Raw genomic sequence first — 25,036 nt, 5'->3', positions numbered from 1 at the left:
TATTTTTCTGAACTTCCAACACTCAGCAATCTCTAGACTACAACACTGAAAGCATATGTTTGTGCCACAGTGGGTCTGTCTCAGTTTTCATTTATCCCAGTAAAGCCATTTTCTAGTCAACTGGTTTGTTTAATCATTGCAGCAGTCCCTTAACAAGGCCCTAATAACTTCACTTTTTTTGGAATAGCAGTATGACTCCTAAATTCAGAATACCAACACCTCAAATCACAGGGCAAATGAGGTACACGAAGCCTTTGACATTGCATCTGTGTTTGGCAACAGAAACCAGGTACTGGGTGCAAGTCTACTGTTCCCTACAGTAGAAGAAAGAAGTTCCTTGTCCTTCAGTCATTTCTCCACTCACACTTGTGGCCATCTGTATCAGAAACTTTGGCACTTAGCAAAAGTAGCCCTCAGAACTATTCATCTCTCTTACAAAGCATCACTCCTCTCTGACCCAAAGGCTTATTGTCTCAATTTGCACAAATCCCATTTGAAGAGAAACCCTGTACTTCCTTTGTTTGCATCTGCAATGCAGGATCTTTCCTAAACAAATGAAGAGCAAAATAAGGCAGGAAGTCCAAAACCCATTGCCCTTGTATTTGCAAATGATGATCGGGAACCCAGGAGTAATGCTTTAAAGTATGCATGCCTATAATTTAAAAATAAAATAGATACATAAACTCAGTGACTTTTGTGAAGAACAATCCCAAGAAATGTTTGAACACAGGAAAGAATACTATTCAGTGAAAGAAGTAACAGTAGATAATGTGATGTGCAGCATGGTCATTACAGGTGACATCAACAAAGAAATGAAATTTTAAGGAATTATCTTTATGAGTTGTGCCTTAATTATTATTTTTCCTGTTTCTTACAAACTGTAAGAATTACTAAACATATGAGTAAGAAAGAAAACCAAAACAATGTGTAAGTATTTACTTTGTCACGTACAAATCGTATTTGATTTCTAGTAATTCAAAAAATGCTTGCAGTGAAACCTAAATATCTTTAAACCTTGCATTAAGTTTTGGCTAGTTTACAGGCTCTGAAAAGTCTGTGAATCTTTTGAATGCATAAGTAATGACATAGTTACCCACACAAAAGAGGCACTGCAAGTTTTACATGTTGTCAGTAGGAACGAAGATGAAAATTCAGTGCTCCTGGCTGTGATTTGCTTGAAGATTTCAGGCAAAGCTTGGCACAGGTGTGCTTAAAAGGAGAAAGCATAGATACAAATTCTGCCTCTTAGCAACAAGATATAATCTTAGTACTTGATTTAAAAGACAGGTGATGAATCACAAGTCTTCATAAATAAGATGGCAATACACCCTCTTTACATGGTGTAAATGTCATGAGAGGAGGAGATGGAAAGCAAACTATCACATAGCTAAGCTGCTACCATCTGCACAATTACTATATGTTCTAAGCAGCGAGGGAGTAGGAGGGAAAAGCATCATCAGTCATGACTATGCAGTCATTAGCCAAGATCCCAATCTTCATTAGAAAAATGAATTAAAACTCACCATTTACTGTAGATGTCACAGTGGCTCCAAAAACAATACAAACAATGGCCCACTGAAATTGGGTAAAAACCATGCATTTTGAAGTGGTTGTTAGTAAGCAGAAGTATGACATCAAGATAAAGTGATAATCTAATGCTGTTAATTTAAGGCAACAACTTCTTCCTTCCCCCACTTCAAGCAATTTTTACTATAAGGAGGAAGAGAAAATAGAGCACATTACAAATTTTAGAGGAAAATGACGACTTGGGATAAGCAAGGTCTGTAACTGAATGAAAAACTGACCACAAAACCACAACAGGCTTTCAAAAAGGTTTAGAGAGCATATAGACTTTACATTAGGTAGTTGCAGAACAGAAAGCCTGGATGAGCACAGGGAGATGAAGCAAAGAGTGTTAAGCAAAGCCAGAAGGGGAAAGGATAAAGCATTTTTGAAGCAGATACAAGAGAGGAGAGCTTTCTCAGTGTTAAGAATACATTTGATCAATTACAAATGGGGGAAAACCTCTCATACTGCTACTCTGCTGTCAGCCACAGATCTAATCTTACCTACTCAGTTTATTTTCATTAGAATTCAGTATTGAAAACACAGTAAAAGTAATGCTCTGACATAACGCAGGGAAGGAAGGGAAGGATGCCCCTTCCCACCTCTCTTTGGTAACACAGACCCTTTTTGCCTATACCACTGAGAAGTGTTTTTTGTTAGTTTGTTTGTTTTTTAATTGGAATGGAAACTCTCCCATGCTTTTAGCTATGAAATGGCTTCTGAAAGACCTTTTTATTTATTTTTTTTTTTTGCAGATAAAGCCAATAATGCAGAGCTGACACCCTACTCTCTCTTAATTGATATCACATTTTCAGGATGGAGTACAAAAGATATTTGTCACACCAAGTCCAAGCTATCAAGTCCTTCTAAAAAGCACTTTGGATATTGTATTTTCCATAGCCAGTGAGAACTGCTGAACAACAAACTACTGCAATGAATAAAACTTTTTGCTTATTCATCCCTGTCAAGGCTAATTAATACAAATGCTCCCTCACTTCCTGAACTTTTCTCTCAACTGAAATGGAGTTAAGAAATCTGAAAGTATCAGGATACCTTTCTCTTTGCCTTATTTCTATGCATATTTGTGTTTTTCCTGCTATGGGCAGAAAATTTACATTTGCTACATTTCCACCCCATTTTGCAGACTTCAGAAATTCAAGAATATATTGATATTCTGAGATATTCACTCAGGCACAACAAAGTTTCTAGGTTTATCGTCGTGTCCATCAGTAACATATCTAGCATAAGACAAAATGCAATACACAAATACATTACTTAATGCAACAAAACTAAAAGCTATTTTTGCTATTTATTGCGTGAACAAATGTATCAACAACAACAAAAACAAAACAAAAACCAGAAAAGTGAGAAAGATTGCTTTATCAATGCTTTCTTTTCTTTCATAAGGTTAAGTCAATCATCTTCCCCTTCTTGAAGCTACATAGTTCAGGCATCTCATCTATTAGTCACGTATTTCCTAATTGCCTTTTATTGATCTAGTATCTATTCCTTCCTCTGAATAAATTTCTAATAAGATTCTGTAATAGCTATAATGAATAGTGAAGGTACCACTAAATATTTACTTTCATTCTTGACAGTAAACAAATATAACTCTCCATGCCCTTTTCCTTGTGCTCAATTCTGCAGGGGTAGTATTCCCTTTGCTAACATTCTTCAGTCTTACCATTATTTCTATGACCAGGACACAGCATATTTCCCTAGTAATCCCATAAATCACATATATAGATTGTATTGAAATTAAAGCTGTCTTGAAATAAAATGAACAGATTAGGCTTAAAGAAACTTAAATGAGGTGAAGCAGACAAGATGTGACCTGATAAGACAGATGGAATTAGAGTCTATATCCCTCAATACATTCAAAATACTTTCAGTACTTATAGAAACAAAATACTAACACGAAGGGGGAAAAATTATACTATATCACCACAATAATCCATTCTGAGTCTTCCCTATAGGTAATGTTTTTGGACAGTTTTGGAAATAATTCATATCAAGTGTTTAATGTAATAGAAGAAAAGGTACTGTGGCATTTAAGCCCCTTGTCAGCTTTGGGTCTATGCAGCTAAATCAAAGGAGTTGATAGCAAGTCTGACTTAAACAACCAACTACAGCTGCTGTTGATTTACATGAAAGTGACCCCTAATGCACCTCTGCAGAACTACCTGAGCAGAGGGGAGACTTCCTCCTAATCCTTGTACACACAAAGATCATCCCTTCCAGAACTGTAACTTGTACTCATCTCTCCTCAGATTTTGCTTTTTTTATTTTTTTTAAAGCTATCTTAGCATCTTTTAAACATCAAACTCCTGCTGTGGATACCCTATGGCAATGAATCCTGCAGAGTAGGTATCTGGAAAGGACTTGAGGACCAGGCTGAAGTTTTATGCATTTGTATTATTTAAAAAAGACATATATGTAAATGCGAATAAAGAACATCTTCCTGAATGCCAGCATCAAATATTTTATCAATATTCTCCAGTCTTAATGACGTGCAAATGATTTTCCTGAAATCTTCTCTATGAAATCAAATTATTTTCTTGCATCAGAAGCTGAACACAGAAGGCTCTGAAAAGGAATTAATCTTGCCTATATCTTCAGCATCTCTTCCTTCAGAGGAAATAAACTCCTCGGTTTGGTTGGGCAGAGAGGGGTTGTGATTGTTTGTTTGTTTTAAATGTGTAGTAATGCCCCTACAGAGGCACAATTCCTTTTCAAATAAATAATTCAGCACCAGAATTTATTCTGTTGAAGGCATACCAAAGTTATGTGAAAACAAATAATGGCACATCTGTCTTATGGCTACTCCATTACCTCTTTAAAAGTCCAAAAGCAAAAAATATAATTATGAAATAAACTTCTAGTGTGTACGATTAAAAAAAAAAAAAAAGGGATGAACTTCTGAAGTTTCAGTATGTGCCTCCTTGCCTTTGTCTTATTCCTTATTTAGTGCACCAATTGCCATCTCTGCTTTTTGCATAATGAACCAGATGGAGTAGATACAAGCTATCTTCTACAGAGATGGGAAGATGAACAAACAGATGATCTCTCACTGAAAGATGGAGCTTATCAGCAACGTCTATAAATTATTTACATCCTCAAGTGACCACACAAAAATGTTCTGTAGTCATCTAACTTTAGGAGACTTTTCTCTTTTCAAGTAGTTTTTGTTGCCAGAAATTTGCAATAATTCAGTAAAAGAAACATCTACATTGTGATAAACCTTATGTTCATGGTAAATTAATATTATGTTGCTTTCCCACATAAGCAGAGGCATTTAGAACTTTGGAGTGCTTCTTTCTATGCACAGTATCAGCTATATTACCTGTTAAGATGCATGGCTATTATTTATTTAAAAATAAGATGTTTTAGAAAAAAAATGAATCATGCAAAAATAAATTATTATAAGCAATGGTATCTCTCACATGCAAAGGCCCACTGAAACACATGGTTCTTCTTAATTGACACTCAGACCCACGAATAGGAAGGAAATCAATATTATGACTTAAGCTGATCTGAGTAAGGACTTAGAGAAGACCCCATCATTTATCACTTTGGTCCCAAAGTCCCTTATATATCTGTATAAACTTGCACTTATTACAACAGAGTTTAAAACATTTAAAACTACTTAACTACTTTGCAACAGCCAATTACTACATTCTTACACTCTTCTTCAGAAAAAAAAAAAAAAACAGAAAAAAAAAAGTTAAATACCTTAATAGTTTGCATACAAACTACATTTAGTAGAGCATTTGAACTCACCAAAACCAAAGGCAAATGGCTGTCATTCCCTGTGATTTTGCACTGAGCATGTTTGTTTTTGAATTTTGCTAGTTAAGAGTTCTAAGAAAATCCATGAGACGGAAGCCTGCAAAACAATTGCTAGAACACTTTGATCCTAACCATATTGCGCCAGTTTCAGTTAACACAAGTGAAACAGATCGCAAAGTGTTTCCCCAACAGCTATTCATCCCTAGCTCTTTTCCATTCTGATACTGAAGAGGAAAGTGCCATAACATTTTTCAATATATGCTGAATACATTTTCTATCAACACTTTAAAAAGGCAATGCACTTGCATGCAACACCTTCTGCAGTAAAACCTAGTCTAGCAGTGGTTGTTGTCTTCCTCTACATTTTCTAAATAGAAACAAATGTTAGCTTTATAATTCTCAGTGGCTTCACAACCCTTCAAAGGGCTGTGAAAAAAGTAGGAGGGTTTTTTGCATAAATCTGAAAATCCTTTAAAAGATTGTATACCTTTATATACCTTTCACTTTTCAAGATAAATTGTTGGAAGAAATATTTTTAAGTGTCAGTTTTAAAATACATCCCCAGGAGAGAAAGCCTTGTCAGTATAATCTATAGCTTTTATTTATTGCAATTAAAAATAAAAAAAAATTTAAAAAAAGAATTTCAGTGTGTTCTCAAGAATGACACCTTGTATCACATACAAATGGAGAAAAATGCAATGATCTCAATTCAGAGATTAGCTGGGAGGATAACACACTGGCAAATCAACCCCATGAAATGCTAAATCTGGATTTACAGTTCACATGTAAGAAGAATTTAGGGACATGAGCTTGTTCTCCCAGAACTGAGAATGTCCACAGACTACAAGCCATGGGATATTGATTATGGCCCCTTGAAACATCATCTGCTATGCAGACAGCAATTTCTGAGGAACCAGTCTCCAGGTCAGGCCACTGCAGTAATTGCTAAGGTCCTTTTTGTTCTGACATTCCGATCACGCCTGAATGCTGAAAGAACCCAGTTCTTCTCTTGTAGTCTTCCTCTGGCCCTGAGACATATTTCCCATCTGCTCATACAGATGGCACGCTCACATAAATTTAGAAGAATGGTTTTCCAAACTTTGTTTTCTCTCTCCTTAAATTACATGGTTCTAGACTAGTAGAAGTAGAATGTGTTCCAGGGATGCCAACTCAGAAGGAAAATGTGTACACACATAAACACAGACTTGTTTTCTTAAATGTGATTTAGCACAGAAACTACTCACTAAATGGCTACAGCAAATGCCTGCATTGCAGCTAAACAACCAACATTACAACCAGGGATAAGCATGGCTTAAAAACACTCTTCTGCAGATGTTTACATGTATCCCTTGAGTCTGGAGAACTTATCTGGAAATACCACAAGGACAGAATTTCTTGTAACATCCTAGTTTTTCTCCTTCTAAGCAGGATTAAATATTCTTCCAGGAAAGGCTTTCCTCTAGTCCTCTGCACATTGAGGGTCAATAAAATTTAAATATGTGGAGGAAAAAAAAAAAAGTCCCGAACCATCTAGACTTTTTAATTAAAAAGTATTACATATATTTTAGGAGTTTAGGTGATTACTATTTCTCAAAAAACATATTTACCATTTGAAAAATCAGTAACAAAACAAGATAAAACAGCAGGTTAGCAAGTCAACTATTCTCTTCACAGGATGTGCATTGAAAAAATAAATGAAAATATTTTGAAAAAAAATCACTAAAACTAGATATTTTGCTAGAATGAAAAATAATACCAAGCAAAAATAAAACACAAGGAAAAAAGTCCATTCATTTAAGAAGTAGTTTCAAACAGTGCCTTATAATAACGCTCATAACAGTGTACAGATAGTTTTTCTCTTACAGTCACAACTAAAGCGTTACTACTTGTGACTACAAGAAACAGGAGGAATAAGATGTATGATCAATTCTAAACATAGACTCATAACATTTATTTTTCTTAGACATGCAAGGCCTTACAACTTCATTCGGAAAGCTGTCTGACCCTGCCCCAACTTACAACCTCCATCTCAGAATTCAACAGATTTTTGATTAAAAAGAAATGCAAATATTCATACATATATACATATGCTGTACATATACGGCAAATATACACATCATCATTTAAGCATGTGTACATAAACATTATACATACATTTAACACCCATCTCATTATCTGAGTCTTGATCAGAGCACCCTGCAATAAGATTTTATGTATACCTTCCCTAAATGAAAATTTCCATTGTCACAATCACAGAATACCAGCAAAAGTGATATGATTAAACACATTACAGAAAGAAAATCAGATAGATTTGTGTTGCTGTAATTCTAAATTATGCTAATATTTAAATTTCAATTCAAGATTAAGTGTCTGATGACCCTTATTTGTTTTTGGAATACATCTATGCAATGTCCTTGGAGCAACTTAAACTATTACACGGTTCTTTAGCTGATGGAGATTTTCTTGCTAATAGAGAGTAAATGCCACAGTTTATCTGTTAGGCTATAAAACTCAGAATTTCTTTCACTTCATTGCAATGTAGTAATCTTGGATAATAGAGCTTTTAATGGAAGAGATTCCTGTGACTTAAAGCTTTTTCCTTATTAAGCTTAATTGAATTAATTATTCACATACTAATGATTTAACAGCTACTCCATACAAAATAGAAGCAAAAGACCCTCTTGAGTACTTATGCTATACTTAAAATCTAATAAAGGAACTGAAATAAAAAGATACCTTTGTTTTCTTTCAGATGGGGAGGTATTTAAAATCTGACTACCCTCTCTCCTGCTGTGGATGGAGGTGTTGTGAAATGATATCATCCCAAATCCTACAGCAAAATGCATCTTTAATCTATGAGTCCTTAATTGAAAAAAGATACTTATGATATTCAGTGATCTCCTCTTTATTCCAAAAATTGCATCTTTCCTAAAATTGGCTCATTTTGTGAATGTGTTACAATGTAGGAAGAATGGAACAGTGTGATTCTAAGGACAATGGAACAGATTTGTATCTATAGAACAGCTATCATCCCAAGGTGTATATCAAGGCTGGCATTTTATAATTCTTCATAATAATGCTTGGCACTTACATACTGTTTTATGGGATCAAAATACTTTACAAACTAATTAATTCATCTTCACAACACTCCTGTGAGAAGGTAGGTTTTACTGTTCCAATTTAATAAATGGAGCAACTGAGGCAGAGGAGTTGTATGATTTGTTTCGTGTCACAAAGGGAGTCCAGGTCTTCAGTTTGTAGACTAGAAATAACAGCAGCAGTAGTTCTGTGGCAAATTCCTTGGGACTTTCAACTGAACTATTTGCATGAGTAAGAAAAACAGAATATGGCCCACATCTTGAGCCAGAGTTGATGCCTTGTTTAGTTAAAACTACAGTTAATTCCCTTAAGGAATGTGCTGGGATTCAAGAAACCCAAGTTCCTTTCCTCATGTTTGATCTAATTGACTGTGCAACGCAAGAGCTGGTAACTTGTCCTGCCCTGGGATTTCCAAATAATGAGATTGGGAGAATGCTGCTTCTTTCTGCTCACACCCTTGGATGCTGTAGGAATTGTTAGTTCATATGCTTTGTACTCAAAATTCTACATAACTGTGCAGAATTCTTCTTAGGCAATTCAAATTTTCAGTCTCCATAATAGCTACACGACTTCAATTTGAGACAGTTTCTATTATATTTGCATTTATCTCTGCCTGTTTTCAAATGGCTCCTACTTTGAATGGTTGCATGCAAGATTTAAGGGTTCTTATAAATGTGTATGTATATTTTAACAGTTTGAATACAGAAATCCAATTCACCCCTTGTGCAAAACTAAACTGCATGCCAGTCTGAGAATTAATTTTTAGCAAGTGTTGGCAACTGAAAGTTCAGTAATTGCTAATATGAACATGCACAGTAGCACAAAAAATTACCCAGTTATCATAATAGAAATACTTGTTCACACTATTGAGATTCTCAAGTTCAAACAAGTCTGACTCAAATTACTCTTCTCTTACACTTTTGAATGCTTGTATAGGCCAGTATTGTCCTATTACGGCATTTGGTGTTATATGTTTACATGACATAGAAAGAATGACAAGTGGCATCCAAAGCTAAGAAAACCCTTATGTTTTAACTGTGTGTGACAACACTATGGTACCATTTAATTTCTTATTTTAAGAAAAACTTTGGAAACTTTGCATTCCAGAAAATATTTTTGATCTGATTGTGTATCTCATTGTATGACATATCTTTCCACTGGGCCAAAATCCCTAGGACAGAGACAATCAAAGGACCTAATATCTAGGACTGTTAATGTTCTCAGAATGGCATTTAATAAAATGGAAATAATGAACAGGTAAGCCACTACATGCATTTTATCCACCTAAGTATAGGGAATAAATTCAGAGTTTTTCCCCCTCAAACCCACATTACACTTTCAGTGGTGATTCGGTATCCCTCACATGACATTTTTAACACGCCCTTCTGAAGACATGCAGGATGTTTATAAAATTATAAAAATGGCAACACTATTGAGATGTTTTTTAAAGAGGAAGCTGGCACTTCCAAAGACATAATTTTAATTCCAGATAGCACAAAAGATTTTATGATCTCAAAACAGAAAATTGGAAATTTAACTCCAAATTATCCAGGTTTTATTAAGAAATAAGCCCTATCAGGGGGAAAAAATATTTTAAAAAAAGTAGCAAAATAAGAATCAGATGATTTACTGAAGGATGTCTGATGTCAACAATTCACCTCTCAAATACTATGTTCCCCTGAAAACTAAAGGCACTTAGAAAGGGGATTGCTTTTCACGCTATCAGATAAGAAGCTCCACATGAGATGTTACATTGCTGAAAAAATCTACTACACAATGAAAACGCCCAAGGCTGTTTTAGTACACTGTAGTGCAGGGGAGTCTATTTTACTTGCAACAGTGCAATTTTCCTTGCACCAAGAACAAAGTAAGTAGATAACAAGACACAGCTGAGAGGGTACAAAATCCAAGCATCCATGATTACATTGAATCATTGAATTCACATGACTCAATGTTGGTAGAAAAAACAAACAAACAAACAACAAACAAACAAACAAACAAAAAAACAACCAAAGGCAGATAAAGCAAGATCCTCATCCCCATTTAAGAGAGATTAGGAGGTTATATCTGTTGAATATGTTAGGAAACATTGGTTGGGCTGGAAACATAGTCAACAACATATTAGATAAAACTTGACAATGAAAACTGTTAGGCTTTCAAATGGGACAAATCTTTCATGTTTGACAGAACTACACCTTCCTACTTAATTTTGTCTTTTGGCTAAAAAGGATGGAAATGTTGCCATCTCCCAGGATGTGGCCCCTAGCAAAAGTTCTGGGTATATTTTGTTTTAAAACAAAAAAAACAAAACCACCAACAATAAAATCCACAAGCTTCAGTCACAAAAAGCATAAAACTAGCCCCCTGAGGAAATGGGACATTCTTCATTACGCAGTCATCAGTCCTCAGTGACTATACACTATCCCAGTGTTCACTTGTGAGGACTGTTAGAAGCACAGAAGAGTAAAAATCTCTATAGATATCCTGGTGCAAAACCATGAAAAACATCTTTGTGTTCAGCCACTTCAACTATATTTAATCCTACTATTCTAGTATTTATTTCATCCTTGTTCTGACACACATCACCCATATGCTTACATCCAGCAGAGAGACGAATTCCAGGAGGACCACCCCAAGAAACAGTTACACAAGTAGAAGCTCCAAATTGGCAAACACAGGAGTCTTACTTGTCCCCCTTCTCAAAATATGCATTCTAACCTCGGGAAAAAAATAAAATAAAACCATAACTAAAAATTCCAATACTTCTACAGGCAGAAAAAAATCAGAGAACTGTTTCTTCATGTTGTGGTTTAGCCCATCAGGCAGCTAAACACCACACAGCTGTTTGCTCATCTTCCTCGCACCCCTCCCCAAGAAAGATAAGTGAGAAAATTGGGGGGTGGAGGGTGGAAGGAAAAAGGCAAAAGCTAATGGGTTTAGCTGAAGACAGTTAAATAGGACAGAAAAGGAAGCAATAACAATAGTAATAAAAAATAATATACAAAGCAAGTGATGCACAATGCAATTGCTCACCACCTGCTGCCAACCAGACCACAAGAATCTACCCCCTTTATGCCAGCCAGCCCTCCCCCAGTATTACTGTTCCTGCATGGTGCCACATGCATGGTACGGGATGGGTATGGGATGTCCCTGTGGTCACCCTGAGCCATCTGTCCTCTTCCTGTCCCCTCCCAGCTCCTGGAGCACCCCTGGTCTCCTCGCTGGCAGGGCAGCACGAGGAGCTACAACGTCCTCGGCTCTGGGGGCACTGCTCTGCAACAGCTAAAACATCGGTGTGTTATCGGCATTATTCTACTCCTAAATCCAAAACACAGCATCACACCAACTAGTAGAAAGAAAATTAACTCCATCCCAGCTGAAACCAGAACACTTACAACTACACAGAATGAACCAAAACACGTCAGAATTATCCGTCTGCATTTTGGAATAGATTTGATGTCAAAAGTCAGAGGAAAACTATATATATTCACTTAAGAAATAAATTTTATGTGCCATAGCAACTATTTCTGCTATGTGTATTATATAAATCAGCTATTTTCACACACAGAAATTTAACTAAAGCCATATCTTTTCATGAGTTTTGGCTGCATATGTTGTTCCAGATTTTTTCAACCTACAGTAAACTGATTATTTTTCTAGATTTGAATCTTTGTCCTCAAAATCCACATTTCTACACATGTTGTCAAAGCACTTAAATCCTAATGAAAGCCATCTTGTCTACCAATAATAATTTTCCCCGCCATGACTCTTCATTTCAGTCTGTATCTTGCAATTTTATACCATTTTTGTGATTTGAGTGTATCATCTACTGAATGTCCTAGCCTTCACGTATCTGGCAAAGAAATTTTCTTTTCAGATGGAATATGGAATAAAGTCATTTTTAAATTGCAAAAAAAGAAAAGTTCAGTCATTTTTTAAAATACCATCCTGAAACTTGCATGGAGAAGAACAAACATCTTTCCTTTATTTCTCCAAAACATAAAGAGCTGGCAGCTATCCCTCAGAAATAAAAATCTTTCTGAAACGGAAAGTAACCAGTACATCACATTATCTGTGAAAAAGCTGGTCACAGTTCAGTCATGCTCTTAACTAAAGCCCTACAGGAGCAACACTGCAGGCTATGAGAACATCGTAACTACCATATAGATGTCTACATTGACTGTTAGCCATTTCTCATTCTCTCCTCTCAGCGACAGCATAAGCCAGTTGCTTACAAAACAGTCTCCTAGATCTTCCTGAAATTTACCTTCACAGTGTTAAATCTAATCAGATCTCACATGCATACCATGTATGGGTTCCGCTTGGAAAAAAATGAAGAACAATGTTAAGAGATCACCACTTGCTACATCCAAAATAGAAATTAATTATAGGAGCATAAAAGAATGGGACACCTATGTGTCTTCATTTTAAATTGAGACCGTTTTTGTAATAAATCATTCACAATGCATTTAATTATGGCAATCAAGGTAAATGAACTTGAATTCATAGAAACACATGTATACGAGTGTATATAAATTTATAGATACATATTCATGTATAGAGAGGCAAGAAAGCAAAAAATTAATGTTGATATTTAAAAGAATCTTAATTTTGTTGTATATATCTCAAAGTTCTTACTTTGTATGCCATTGAAAATATAAGCTAAAACAAATTAATAATAATAGTGATTTCAGAACAGTAGTAGAGTGCAGGTATTTTTGTGTGTGTGTGTTGGGGGGGTGTTTAAGATAAGTGAAAACTAATGTTAAGCCAAAATTAAATATATCACTATGACTGACACTTTAATCACATAACTTTTAATTCATTTTTAGATAAAATAGCTATTTAATATGATTTAAAGCTATAAAACAAACCTTAACATTAGAATCATAACATTTATTGCCACATGGCCCAGTAAAGGCAAAAGCAGAATACAGCCAATAGCATAATGGTGGTTTTTTTTTTTTGCTTTGTTTTTTGTTTTTTAATCAGCATGTATGCTTACTCCATCTACCCCTGTGTTTGACCTCCAAAAACTTTCTGAAACCTACTCTACTGAGTAGGTTTCAGGAGGCTAGGATTTTTTTTCCTCCTGCAAGGAGCAGGAGGAAGGATTTTTTAAATTTTACTACAAAGATTTGTCCATGGATCATTAATAATTAGGGAATATAAGAACAATTTTTGAGTGTAATTACCCAACTATCATAGAATTATACTGATAATCAGGTTTGCCTCTTGCCTTTGGCAACGCTTTTCTTGGAAATGAGCTGCATCCCAAGAATGACAGAGATAGAAACCTTACAGAATTGACAAGAAAAACATAAAGCTAGAAACACACATACTTAAAAAAAAAAAAAAAGTAATACAGTCTATGCAACAAATTCCCAGCAAGCACTGTGATGCTATAATACAAACATATGTATACACAGATGCAGTCAAGATTTATTTAAAACAAGCTTTCTTTTCCAAGAAACTGGGACCAAAGAAATATTTTTCATTGACAATTACTACATATTTTGCCTTTAAATGTTTTCATTTTCTTTCTAACCAGAACATGTCACAAAAGTTAGAAAAAAAAACCAAGATTTTTTTTTTTTTTTCATTTCAGGCATAGAGTTATGTTTCCTCCAAAACTCAGGAAAAGAGAGAGTGTGTGTATGCGTGTGTTATCTTGCAAGAAAGAATAAATGCAATGTTATCTTGTAATAATACGAAAGGTATATATTTTTCAAAATTGTGAAAATTAGAATTGTCAAAAAGAAAAAAAAAAGTAAAACTAAGCTTTTAGTTTCCACTTTTTTTTTTTTTTAACCAAATATATCATGTTTCTTTTGGGAAACAAAAAATATAAAAAAACATTTTTCACAAATGTTTTAAGCATTTCTAGTGAAAAAAACTTGCCACATGTTTCTTCTACAGAACAATCTTTTTTGAGTTCCACTTCCTGTTTACCAATATTATCAAATAGAGAAATATCAGTTAAGTAGTCAGAATGAAAAATAGCTTGTCAGAAATAGCAATGAAAGTGTCAGAAATAGTTATTAAATCTGATATTTATATAATAAATTGTTTCAGTCATGAATTGAAAATCATACTCAAAACCATAATGCTCTTATTACTCTCATTCTGTCGATACAAATGTGTTAGGTAGTTACTTCATACTTTACTGTACGGTCAATAGAACTTTTCAACATTTTAAGGTGCCAAGTATCCACCATTTAATTCAACAATAACAAAAACTCAACTCGCTCCCAGCCATAGTGACAACACCTGAACTGTTCTCACACAGTAAACACAACTACAGACAGTAAAAATTGGGAAATATCATAACCAGCATAAAATATCAGAATTTTCAAATCAAAGTGAATTCCATTTAGTTATAAATAACAAAACGTTTCTCTACAGTTCATAACAATATTTAGTCTGTGCTACAGATCTAGGAATGAAATGCATTGTTTTAAGTTTCCATTAGTTAAATACATAAATGGACTTAATTTGTATAATTTTTAATTAAATTCTCTACCTCATCTCAAGTGTTATACAAATTTCTATGTTGGTGCTCTAAAAAATAATAATAATAAAAATCTAATTACTTATATACTATTCATCTGTGGTCATAACCAAGATGCCATACTTTTGATGGCTAACAAATCCCACTAGTCCGTTCTGTTTATTTTTAGTTAATTGTTTTTGTAGGTTTAACTGCCCTTTACTTTTTAGGTAGAAAAAAAAAACAACAAACCAATAAACAAAAAACTGTCAAACATAAGGAGAAGCACTGCCTCTTATCTTAAGGGTAGAGAAAGCTAAGGAGCCAGGAAAAGCCCAGATCTATCCCACTAAGATGATGACATTGGTTTTAGGTTTTACAATGAAAGATGATATCAGCATGTCACACATTAGGAGAGTGCATCAAAACCATAAAGTGCATTTCTAAATGAACATTTGCACACTTTTCATCCCTCTTTTCTGAAGGTGAATCACCATCTAGCACAAACTGCAAGAGTCCAAGGATCACCCACACAGGAGGCATTTGATGCCAGACTCCAGCATAGTGGTGAGAGCACTGATCTGATATCAATCTCTTGATCTCAAGGGAAATGGTTTCTAAGAGATAAAAACCTACTATTCTGAGAAAGGCATTTCCTGGCATAACGGAGTAGGCTAAACTTTACTACCCTTTCCTACCTGAGGAAACTTTCAGATCAGGGCATCAATATTGAAGTCAAATGCCAAAAGCATTAAACCTGAAGTCCCAGAAGAACTTAGGACTTAGTTTTAGACATTTAAGTTCCAATTTAAGTAGCTATGAATCTAAACAAGAGGCTCTAAGGAGAATTATACTTAAATATATGAAGATTAGTTACATTTTCTCAGTGATCTCATTGATCTAAGGTAAGGATTCCAGAAACACCTGAATGTTTAATTTTAAAGTGCTGTAAGAAAAGTAAAGGCATCTAGCATTTTCAAGACCAGTGATTTCTAACAGATTATCTTAATCAGATATGAACTTCATGATACATATTTGTTAAAATGACAGAACTAAATACACAAGACTGTGCTGCTCTCCTTTACATCTGAGTAGAAAATAACCAAGTTAAAAATGCATCCTCCTTGTCCTCAGTTACAGGCAGACAGTAGAAAAATCTTACTGGAAATGAAAGATATACAGTAATAAAAGTTTTAAGAATTAGTATTCCCCAAAATTAGTATTTTGAATTTTCCTCAATATGAAAATATCAGACATTCTAAATTAAAGTTCTGCAGTTTTTTTGTTTTTTTTTTTTTAAAGCCACTCAATGCTTTTTATCTTGTTACCTACTCACTCCATATTAAATTAGTCATCTCTTGCAGGAATGTATTTAAATTACCTCTCATGGGAGTCGCTTTTTCTATGAATACTACCAAACAGACATTTTCCTCACTTGGACATCTGCTCAAGTTCTTCTGCTGATTTGTTCAGTCATTAAGAACTTGTTTATTTAACCACTGCTTTCCATGTAGTCATACGCTAACAACATGAGGTTGAAGGACATTTCAGGTCAAATGTCATCAGAAAACTGATTTTCATGAGAGTAACATACACACCAACTGAATGCTCAAAAATATTTATAAAACATACCATTTAGTTAAACAATCAGTTCTGTTACATATTTTTTCCTTTTTTTCCCCTCTGATTATCATTTGGTGTTTCTTATTTCAATTCCATTGTGGAAGCAGTTCTAAAACCAGCTTTTAATCCAGAATGTGCATTTACAATAGTATTTATAGCCTTATCTGTACCTAAGTATCTTTGAAGTGTACTAAAAATGGAAGCTTATCTCAAAACTTTATCACAAAAACCTTAATCCATTCTTAAAATACTTAAGTTGAAATTGTTTGTGGAATATCAGCAGTTTTATAGAGTATAGCAATACAAAGAATAGTATTTGAAAAAGGCAAAGAAAAGATACTAATTTGAAACTGTAATTAAAAGACTAAAACTAGAAGAGTCAGAAATGGTTTGTACTGACCTTAGTCCATAAAGAACTGTCCCATCTGGATGCAAACGGATCATTCTGTTCTTCACAGTGACACCATGTACAAATGACTTCTTGTCATTCAGAAAATAGGTATCGGGAACCCATAGCTGATCAGCTACTCTATTGTCCAGAGTAAGGTTTAGAGGTATTACATTATACGACAGCCTCTTATCTCTCCATGCTTGCTGAAAGTACATTGTCAAGGTATAGTCCTGTGATTATAAAAAGAACAGAAAAATTGTTTGCATTGAAATAGCATACATATGCAAAAGGTGCAAATACACATTTACACATTGTGACTTTTCTTGAAGGTAAACATTTCAGTTAGAATTTCTGTAAGTAATTTTATTTATTTTTACAGTACCAAAGAGCTTGTGTATACTTAATACGAGAAATAAGAGTATAGAAAAGTGTAATTGTGTATTGATATTTGGTGAATGACTTGTGAGTTCTTGTTTCAATATTAAAAAAAAAAAAGGAAAATATTTTTAGATGGTTAACAACCAGCAATATCTATAGCACTTTACAAGCCTGCAAGTTCTAAAAAACAGGAACATTTACAGATCTGAATTTCATCTCATGGTCTTCACTGAATTCAGTAAAGCAAGAACTCTGAATCTGCCCTTGTATCTCAAAAATTGCAGCTACCCCTTCAAATACTTCTCTAAATTAAAATCTCTTCAAAGTCTGTTAACTTTCCCCTGGGCACTGAAATCAATGGGAAGTCTCCAAGGTTTCTATGCTACAGAGTCTTATGCTTATGCTTAATTTTACAGATGAAGTAACTCTGGTTACTTCAATGGGATGATTCAGAGAGCACAATTAAGCATCTGGCTAAATATTTGCAGTATTAGGAGACTGCCAGCTTTCTTTGTCTCAGTGAAGGCCACTAATGAACAGTACTTGGGAGATATTTTTATGTTTTAGTGGACAAAATAATTACTAAAATTACTAAGATCTGTTAAACAGACATAGAACATTCATTATATATTATACTATATTAAAAAAAAATCCATTAAAAATACAAAAAGGGGCTGTGTATCTGATCACAGGTCGCAGGGTCAAGGGCTGGCAAACAATACTGAAGGAACACCAAAGAAAAACTATTCTAAACCCACTCTTTTTTTTACCTTGTTCTACAAAATCATAATCAGACCTCACACTATTTGGATTGATCTGATCAGTCTTCAATGATTAGTAAGAACTGGTAGCTTACAAAAGCTTGTTTTCAACAAAAAAAGTCACCGAAAACTTATCAACAGAGCCAGGATTCAGCCATGTCACAGTATGAGAGCCTGCATCTATGCATCAGTCTGGGGCATTTGAAAACAGGAACAACACACACACCAATTTTGAAGAAATAATTACCTATTGTGGTGACATATCACAAACTAATTTCTAGCATTGAATAACTGAGAAGATCTTATACGGTATGAACATTTTGTTGCATAAATTGCAATATGAATTCTCAGTTAGGAATCGAGTCTGCTTTCAAGAACATCCCACCTACATCTGAAGAATGTTACTGTTGTGCTTCAGCACTGTACTGCAATATTTGCTTCATAAAGAGACACTGGAAAATGTTCAGTCATATATTGCCAGAAAGAAAATGTATTAGTCTTCATTATAATAACATACCACAACATAAAGTAGACGAGCTGTAGCAATTGCTCCCCTATTATCCTCGGGATATTGCATTTTATGCCTATTCTAAAGTATAACCTACATGTATTAATATAAAACATATATATAGAACATCTTCCCTCCTCTTTACACCTCAGTAAAAGCAGAAAAGGAAAGGAAGAAGAAAACGAAACAAGCATGGTTCAGTGCATAAAAGTGAATTACATAAACCTGTAAATTTGGAGCACTGGTATAGCAGAAGGAAAAGCCAAGTCATCATGCTGGAGTTCAGAACCAAACACACTGTGTTCCAGAAACAGAGCTGGTGTACCAACTAAAAATTAGTTGGCATCAAATGGCCCTAGATTTCAGATGTGCTGTTTTTGATGGTTGAAATCGGATACCTTAAATATACATATATACATTTTTATAAAACTCTCACAGCCTTTTGAATTTTTTTTTTTTGGGGGGGAGGGGGAGGTAGGGAGGGAGGTAGAGGAGGTATAGGCACTTTGAAGTTAAGAACATCATTAACTTGCAAAATTATTACAAAGAATAAAAGTCTTAAAATTTCACAATAAAGATAGGAATTCCCCTCTATTCTAAAGATAAACATCAAAACAAACACGCAAATGTCTTTTAGGAAGACGGGCACACAAAAGGCAGCGAAGAAGTGGAAGAAATGAAATGTCTAGGAAAGGATGATTTTACTTTGGTAAGACCGTAGCATCCTATTACATTCACAGAACAGGATTGGTAGAAGCATAGTTTAAGTATAGAGATGAAGCAGGAGCCAACTCATTTGAGAAGCCTGGCACAATACACTAATTACAATAGGATGAAAGAATAATGAAACAAAACCTCAAAATGACTGTGCTGACTATGCTCTGTACACCATTACACAGACAAAATATGGGTGCATAGAATATTTAAAGTACTTGCATATAGATACATTTTACAAAGTGTAAAAATATAGGTTTGTCAGTCACCCTGAACACGAGGCTTAAAAAATACATTGTGCAAATTTCTACTAGCATAGACAAATTTACAAATAAAACCTAGAAGAGACAATTAGTATATTTTCTTAACATACACAAATATTATTATTTTGTACAGCTTCTATCATCCCATTGTTTACAGACATTTTCACTTGGCAAACTTTCTGATTCTATCCCAATGCAGAAATGGAGGCAACAGAAAATGGATGGCTACTAACATTCTATCCTGATCCAAGAAGAGATCTCTTTTCCTCACCAGTAAAATTTCAGCTTCTCAGTTTTCCTCCTTTATTTCACACAGTATACAGAAAGTAACAAATAATTTTAAGGCAATTTTTCCTCATACCATAATAAAAAATGTTATTTTTTAGTATAAGTTAAATTTTTACCATATTCATGAATATTTTTATCCTGAGTTCATGAGTTATCTTTGTGTGGTAGTTGTCTGGAAACACATTTGCTGCTGGAACCATGTATACAATGGGAAATTTAAACCCAAATTTAGATCGATAGAATTGTTACAGACAGCCAAGTTGTCAGTTAATGGCCAATGATCCATGGAAAGTTACTGTGCAGGAAAGCATTAAATCTGAAAACCGGCACTACTACTTATACTGTCTTATTTATATTCATCTTATATACATACACACACACACACATATATATGTATAAAGAAGAATAAAGGCAAAGATCTTGGCAAAAAAACAAATAAACCTCCTGAATGTGCACACTGACAATGGGAGTCTAATGCCAAGGATGGAGACAGATGTAAATTTTTTTCAAACCATTTAAGAGGATACTCCAAATTGACAATAACAACATTTAAAATACAGCTTTTTTTTTTTTTTTCCTTCTACATTACAGAAAACAAGGCTGATTCACAGTATAGCCTGACAATGTGTACCAGCACTTTTATTAACAGGGATATAACACAGCTACTGAAACACTTTGGAAGTAATAAAATCAGAACAGTTAGGTGAAGAAAAATAACTAAGTATAAGGAACATTTTGTGTTTTATAAATATGACATACAGCAGCATGGAGTTGAATAAGCTATTTATTTCTACTCATTAGTAATGAATGGAGAACTCATTTGTGATTTGGCTTAAGTCCCTTCTCATCGCTTTCCTGGTTATTTCTAACTTGCATAAATAAATGCTTTACTGCATTTCCCAGTATGGCATTTTTAAAGCCAGCTATTTTTCTTTGAAAATGCTTGAAGCTGAAGATTTTGCCTGAATGCTCTATTTAACATGTACGTTTTAAAAAAAAAAAGTCTGTTGATGACATATTTAAAAGTGCTGCTTAAGTAATTATGAAAAATATACATCTACACTGCAAAATATATCTTAATATATTAAAAGTTATATACTCAAGAAGAAAGGAGTAAATGTTAAGTCTACTCCCTCCTTAGACTTAAATGAAGTTACCAACGAAGGATGCAGTTGCACTGAAGCACACGACATGTTTCACTACCCAAACGATACGGAAAACAAGCCAAAATGGAAGCACTCCAAGCTAAAGCAGCTTCAGCGAATTTACTTCAAAAGCAATGGCTTTCCCTGAGAGCTGTTCACTGAACACCCTTTCAATCCTTATTTTCTTCAAAAACAACCAGTGCAACACATTCCATCCATAACTACCTATCTCATATATCAAGAAAATTACCATGGAAAGTCTGTTCTATTACCATTGGAGACACCAGGAAGTGACTTACGTGAAAGCAGAATAGAATGGATAATAAAAAAGAAATGCTAAAATAAATTGTCATGCCCTTTCTAAAAAATGTATTTTTCACATTCTATAAATATTCACTTCAAAAATGACAATGAATACTTCATTGACATCAAGATCCTTACACAAAGTTCAAGTAGAACTCTCTTGATCCATCAAATCCCACTTCCCAAAGTGGCTCCAAAGCCATGAAACACTTCTTGTCATTTATGTCTGCTAAAATTTGATGGCTGATTTTTCTTGATGGGAATTGTATGATCTGAAGTCTACAATATTTCCAAAAAGAAAAAGATCCCAATACCTAAGCTCACCATTATTCTGCAGCAACTATCCCCTAGTTATTAATCAGCAATTCTCATTTCTCAGCTGAACAAATAAACAAAGATGTGCTGTTTACCTTCTGCAACACAGTTCTTAGAAAAACACAGTATTATTGAATCACACAAGAGACTTGTGTAGGAAAGCCAAACAAATGTTAGTAAAGCTTGAGTACTAGACATAAAACTTCTTTCTACCGATTTTATGAAATTTGCAGTAAGGGACTGCTTATCATTTCAGTGACAAGACCATGAATATTTGTCTCCTTACCACTACTGACAGTAGCCAACATTGACGTTGTTTCTCCATAGTGATTTATACACTGCACTGTGATGCAGTATCATTGTATTTTGTGCACTCCAATGAAATTAAGCGGTTATGGCTAATGTGTTCCCTGTCAGCTCAATTAGTTTAGCAAGACACTAAGACACTTGGTTTTCATTTCTGACAGTCACCCGGACTGAACAATGATACTGCACTTTTACTGATCAAGCAATCTGCACGTCGTTCCACTCAAAAAGCATATGCCATGAGTCTTTTAGCTTTCTAACTTGCTGTCTGTTGATAATAAGACAAAGATTGATAAAAGTGAACTTGGACTGAAGGCTTTAATCTAACTCTGCTATTTGCTCTAGAATCACACATTTGATATCTTCTGATTTTTCTCTTTTGAAAGGATCTTGTCCTCTCTTCGCAGGATTTTCAGTTGAACAATCCAAATGCGAAGTAAGATGAATAGTCTAAACTGTACTCACTTGAAATAAAAGTTATGGAAACTGTATTTTTTCCTCAAGACAGAAAATTAAGTGGTATTATTATTTAGTTGGGTTTCTGAAGTACAATAAGCTATTTTAAGCTACAAGAAATATCCAAAATGTTTATTTACAATTGCATTTGAAATATTTCTTTACTTGTATATTTCTATGTTATTCTTGTAGAGAGAATAATTCTGAGTTCCTATGTAATTGTACAATGCTACAGATCTTCAGCAAGGTAAATACCTAGAAGAGCAACCATTTATATTGCTATCAATTCCAGGTTTCCCTTACCGTAGGTTGTTAAAAGCAGCATTTCAAAAGAGTAAAAATATTATTAAAAATTATAAAGAATAAGGAAAAAACACATCTGCTTAAATAGAGTGGAAATAAACTGGTGATTAAGCAGACCACCAGAGATGTAATTAGAAAGTCTGATTACTGTAAATGGCGAATGAAGCTATTGTTTTGAAGAGACTGCTACCAGAAAGTTGTATTACTTACTGATAGTTTAAATAATCTTAAAATAAAAGTTTAAAATATTTTTTCCAGGATAAGAATGCAGTAATTGATAGTGAGATTGCATCTGGGTAAAACACGGGAATTTTGTGTTTAGATGCAGAGCTGAACTAGCATGACATTTGGGCAACTGTTCCTTTTCCTGGTGCTTTACAGTTTCTTGAGATACTAGCGTATACGCGAATCCTTAGGAACATATTTATAAAGTAAAAGAATTGCCAAGTCAATGCTGCTCCATATCATTGTAAATAACGTCTGAACAGCTTACAAAAGTATTAATAAAATGAGTGGCTTTTCATTTAAAGCATGTGATACTCATTTTTATGATAAGTATTTGCATTATTTTTCAAGGAAAGTATCAAATAATATATTCCGAGAAAACAACATATGCACATGTACATATATGCATCTTTTAAATATAGCCCTGCTGATGAACAATCTTTCCATCAAAGATCACTCCAAGGCAAGGAGACCCCAATGACAAAAGAGCCACTACTGTGACTGTTGTGATAGCTAGCTCCACCTGCCTGTTCACATCTAAAAGGCTGCACAACTAACCCTAAATTCCCAACTGCAGGCTTTGGTCCAATAGAAACTGAGTCCTAACGAGAATAAAACAGTTTGAGGTGCACTCAGCATTTTACTACTAGAACAGGTTATTTACATCCTTCATAGTTTGCCAAAAGACAAGGATAGAGAAACTGACTGCCCGTTACAAAACCTGTTAAACACACAATTACAGTCCTTCCCTATAACATGCAACCTGCTGACATTTTAAGGAGTCCTGCATCACCTTGCTTAACCTTACAGGGTGTTCATTTGTTCTGAACTAGTGACAATCATCAACAACTCAAGATATTTCAGCTTCAAGAGTGAAGGTCTGAAGTGCTATAAGCAGAGCATTGTCAGTATTTTCTGAACTTGCAAATTTTACTGTACAGGTAATTCCCCAGATTGCAAACTAAACCAGTAAAAAAATCTCCTCCCCCCAAAAAAAACAATAAAAAATCTCAAAGTAATCACTTCTGCTGCTTCAGCATCGCTGAAATGGAAGTATATTCATGCTACAAAGATACAGTGGATCTCTGAGGAGAAGAGGAATTCTAAATGCTTACAATACCCCTGAAAAAAGCAATTGCAACACTCCAATTAACATCACATCAGTGATGACACAGTCCTTCCTTCAAAAATGTTAAAACAAACTACAAAGGGATCACAATGAAAAAGTATACATTTGGTTTTTAATATTAAAAAAAGAGAGAAACATTTGACCAATTTGATTATCTGAGCTTTAAACAGAATTTGTAAGCTTTTTGCTGTTGAGAGATGTAATATTCTAATAAAAGTGTCCCTTCTGTGATCCCATTTAATTAGGCTGCCTAAGGATGCACCTCTAGAAAAACAAAAACACTATATATTTTATTTGGGCATATGGATGAAGGAAATGACTTCGCTATATTTAGGGGTTTATTATTTTATTGTTTTATTGTGTTGGGGTGTGTGTGTGTGTGGGGGGGTGTTCTGTTGTTGTTGTTTAACCAAGCAGATTATTTTACTAGTATTTCCTTTCAGGTAAAAAGGTATCTTTCTTCTCAGTTAGCAATGAAGAATTTTCTGCAACATAAATTCCCCAGTGGATATGCTAAGGAAAGCATAGATGCATGTACAAACACACCTACATGCACACACACATCCTTCATTTTCCTTAACATTTTCAAGTCATTTTTCTATTCTGCTGTTCTGTTAAATATAAATGGTAATACCCTATGTCAAACTACTTTATATTCCCTCTGTATCATGGAATAACAAAATGCTTTAGTTTGCTTTCAGATACATTTTCTGGCCTTCAGGATTTTTTTTCTCTTATGAATTCTTGCACGGGTGAGAGTTTTTGCTTTGCTTGTGACATTGTATCTGCACAAATTAAAAAAATAAAATATTAACCTATGTGACAATGCACTTCTGATCTAGAGAGGACCAAAGACATCTCCTCTGATAACCTTGCTATAAGTATAACCATTCTTAAACTGTTTGAAAATAAATATGTAATGGTGGGCTAAGTGTGAATGTTAATCAATCACTATTGATATAGTGATTGATATATTTTTGATTG

At 34.4% G+C, this 25,036-nt stretch overlaps 1 protein-coding gene across 2 annotated transcripts in view; it reads right to left on the bottom strand.

Moving 5' to 3' along the window:
* GABRB2 (gamma-aminobutyric acid type A receptor subunit beta2) overlaps positions 1-25,036 on the bottom strand; it is a 167,262-nt gene that overhangs the window by 83,652 nt on the left and 58,574 nt on the right. For both annotated transcript variants that reach the window (XM_050713577.1, XM_035563978.2), the window contains exon 5: positions 16,968-17,188. In XM_050713577.1, coding sequence (XP_050569534.1) covers positions 16,968-17,188 — 221 coding nt within the window. The remainder of the gene's footprint in view (positions 1-16,967; positions 17,189-25,036) is intronic.

The sequence above is a fragment of the Cygnus atratus genome, chromosome 14 (genome assembly GCF_013377495.2).
Source record: "Cygnus atratus isolate AKBS03 ecotype Queensland, Australia chromosome 14, CAtr_DNAZoo_HiC_assembly, whole genome shotgun sequence".
Classification (NCBI taxonomy): Eukaryota; Metazoa; Chordata; class Aves; order Anseriformes; family Anatidae; genus Cygnus; species Cygnus atratus.
The sequence above is the reverse complement of the archived record's forward strand: the minus strand, read 5'-3'. Positions and strand labels throughout refer to the sequence as shown.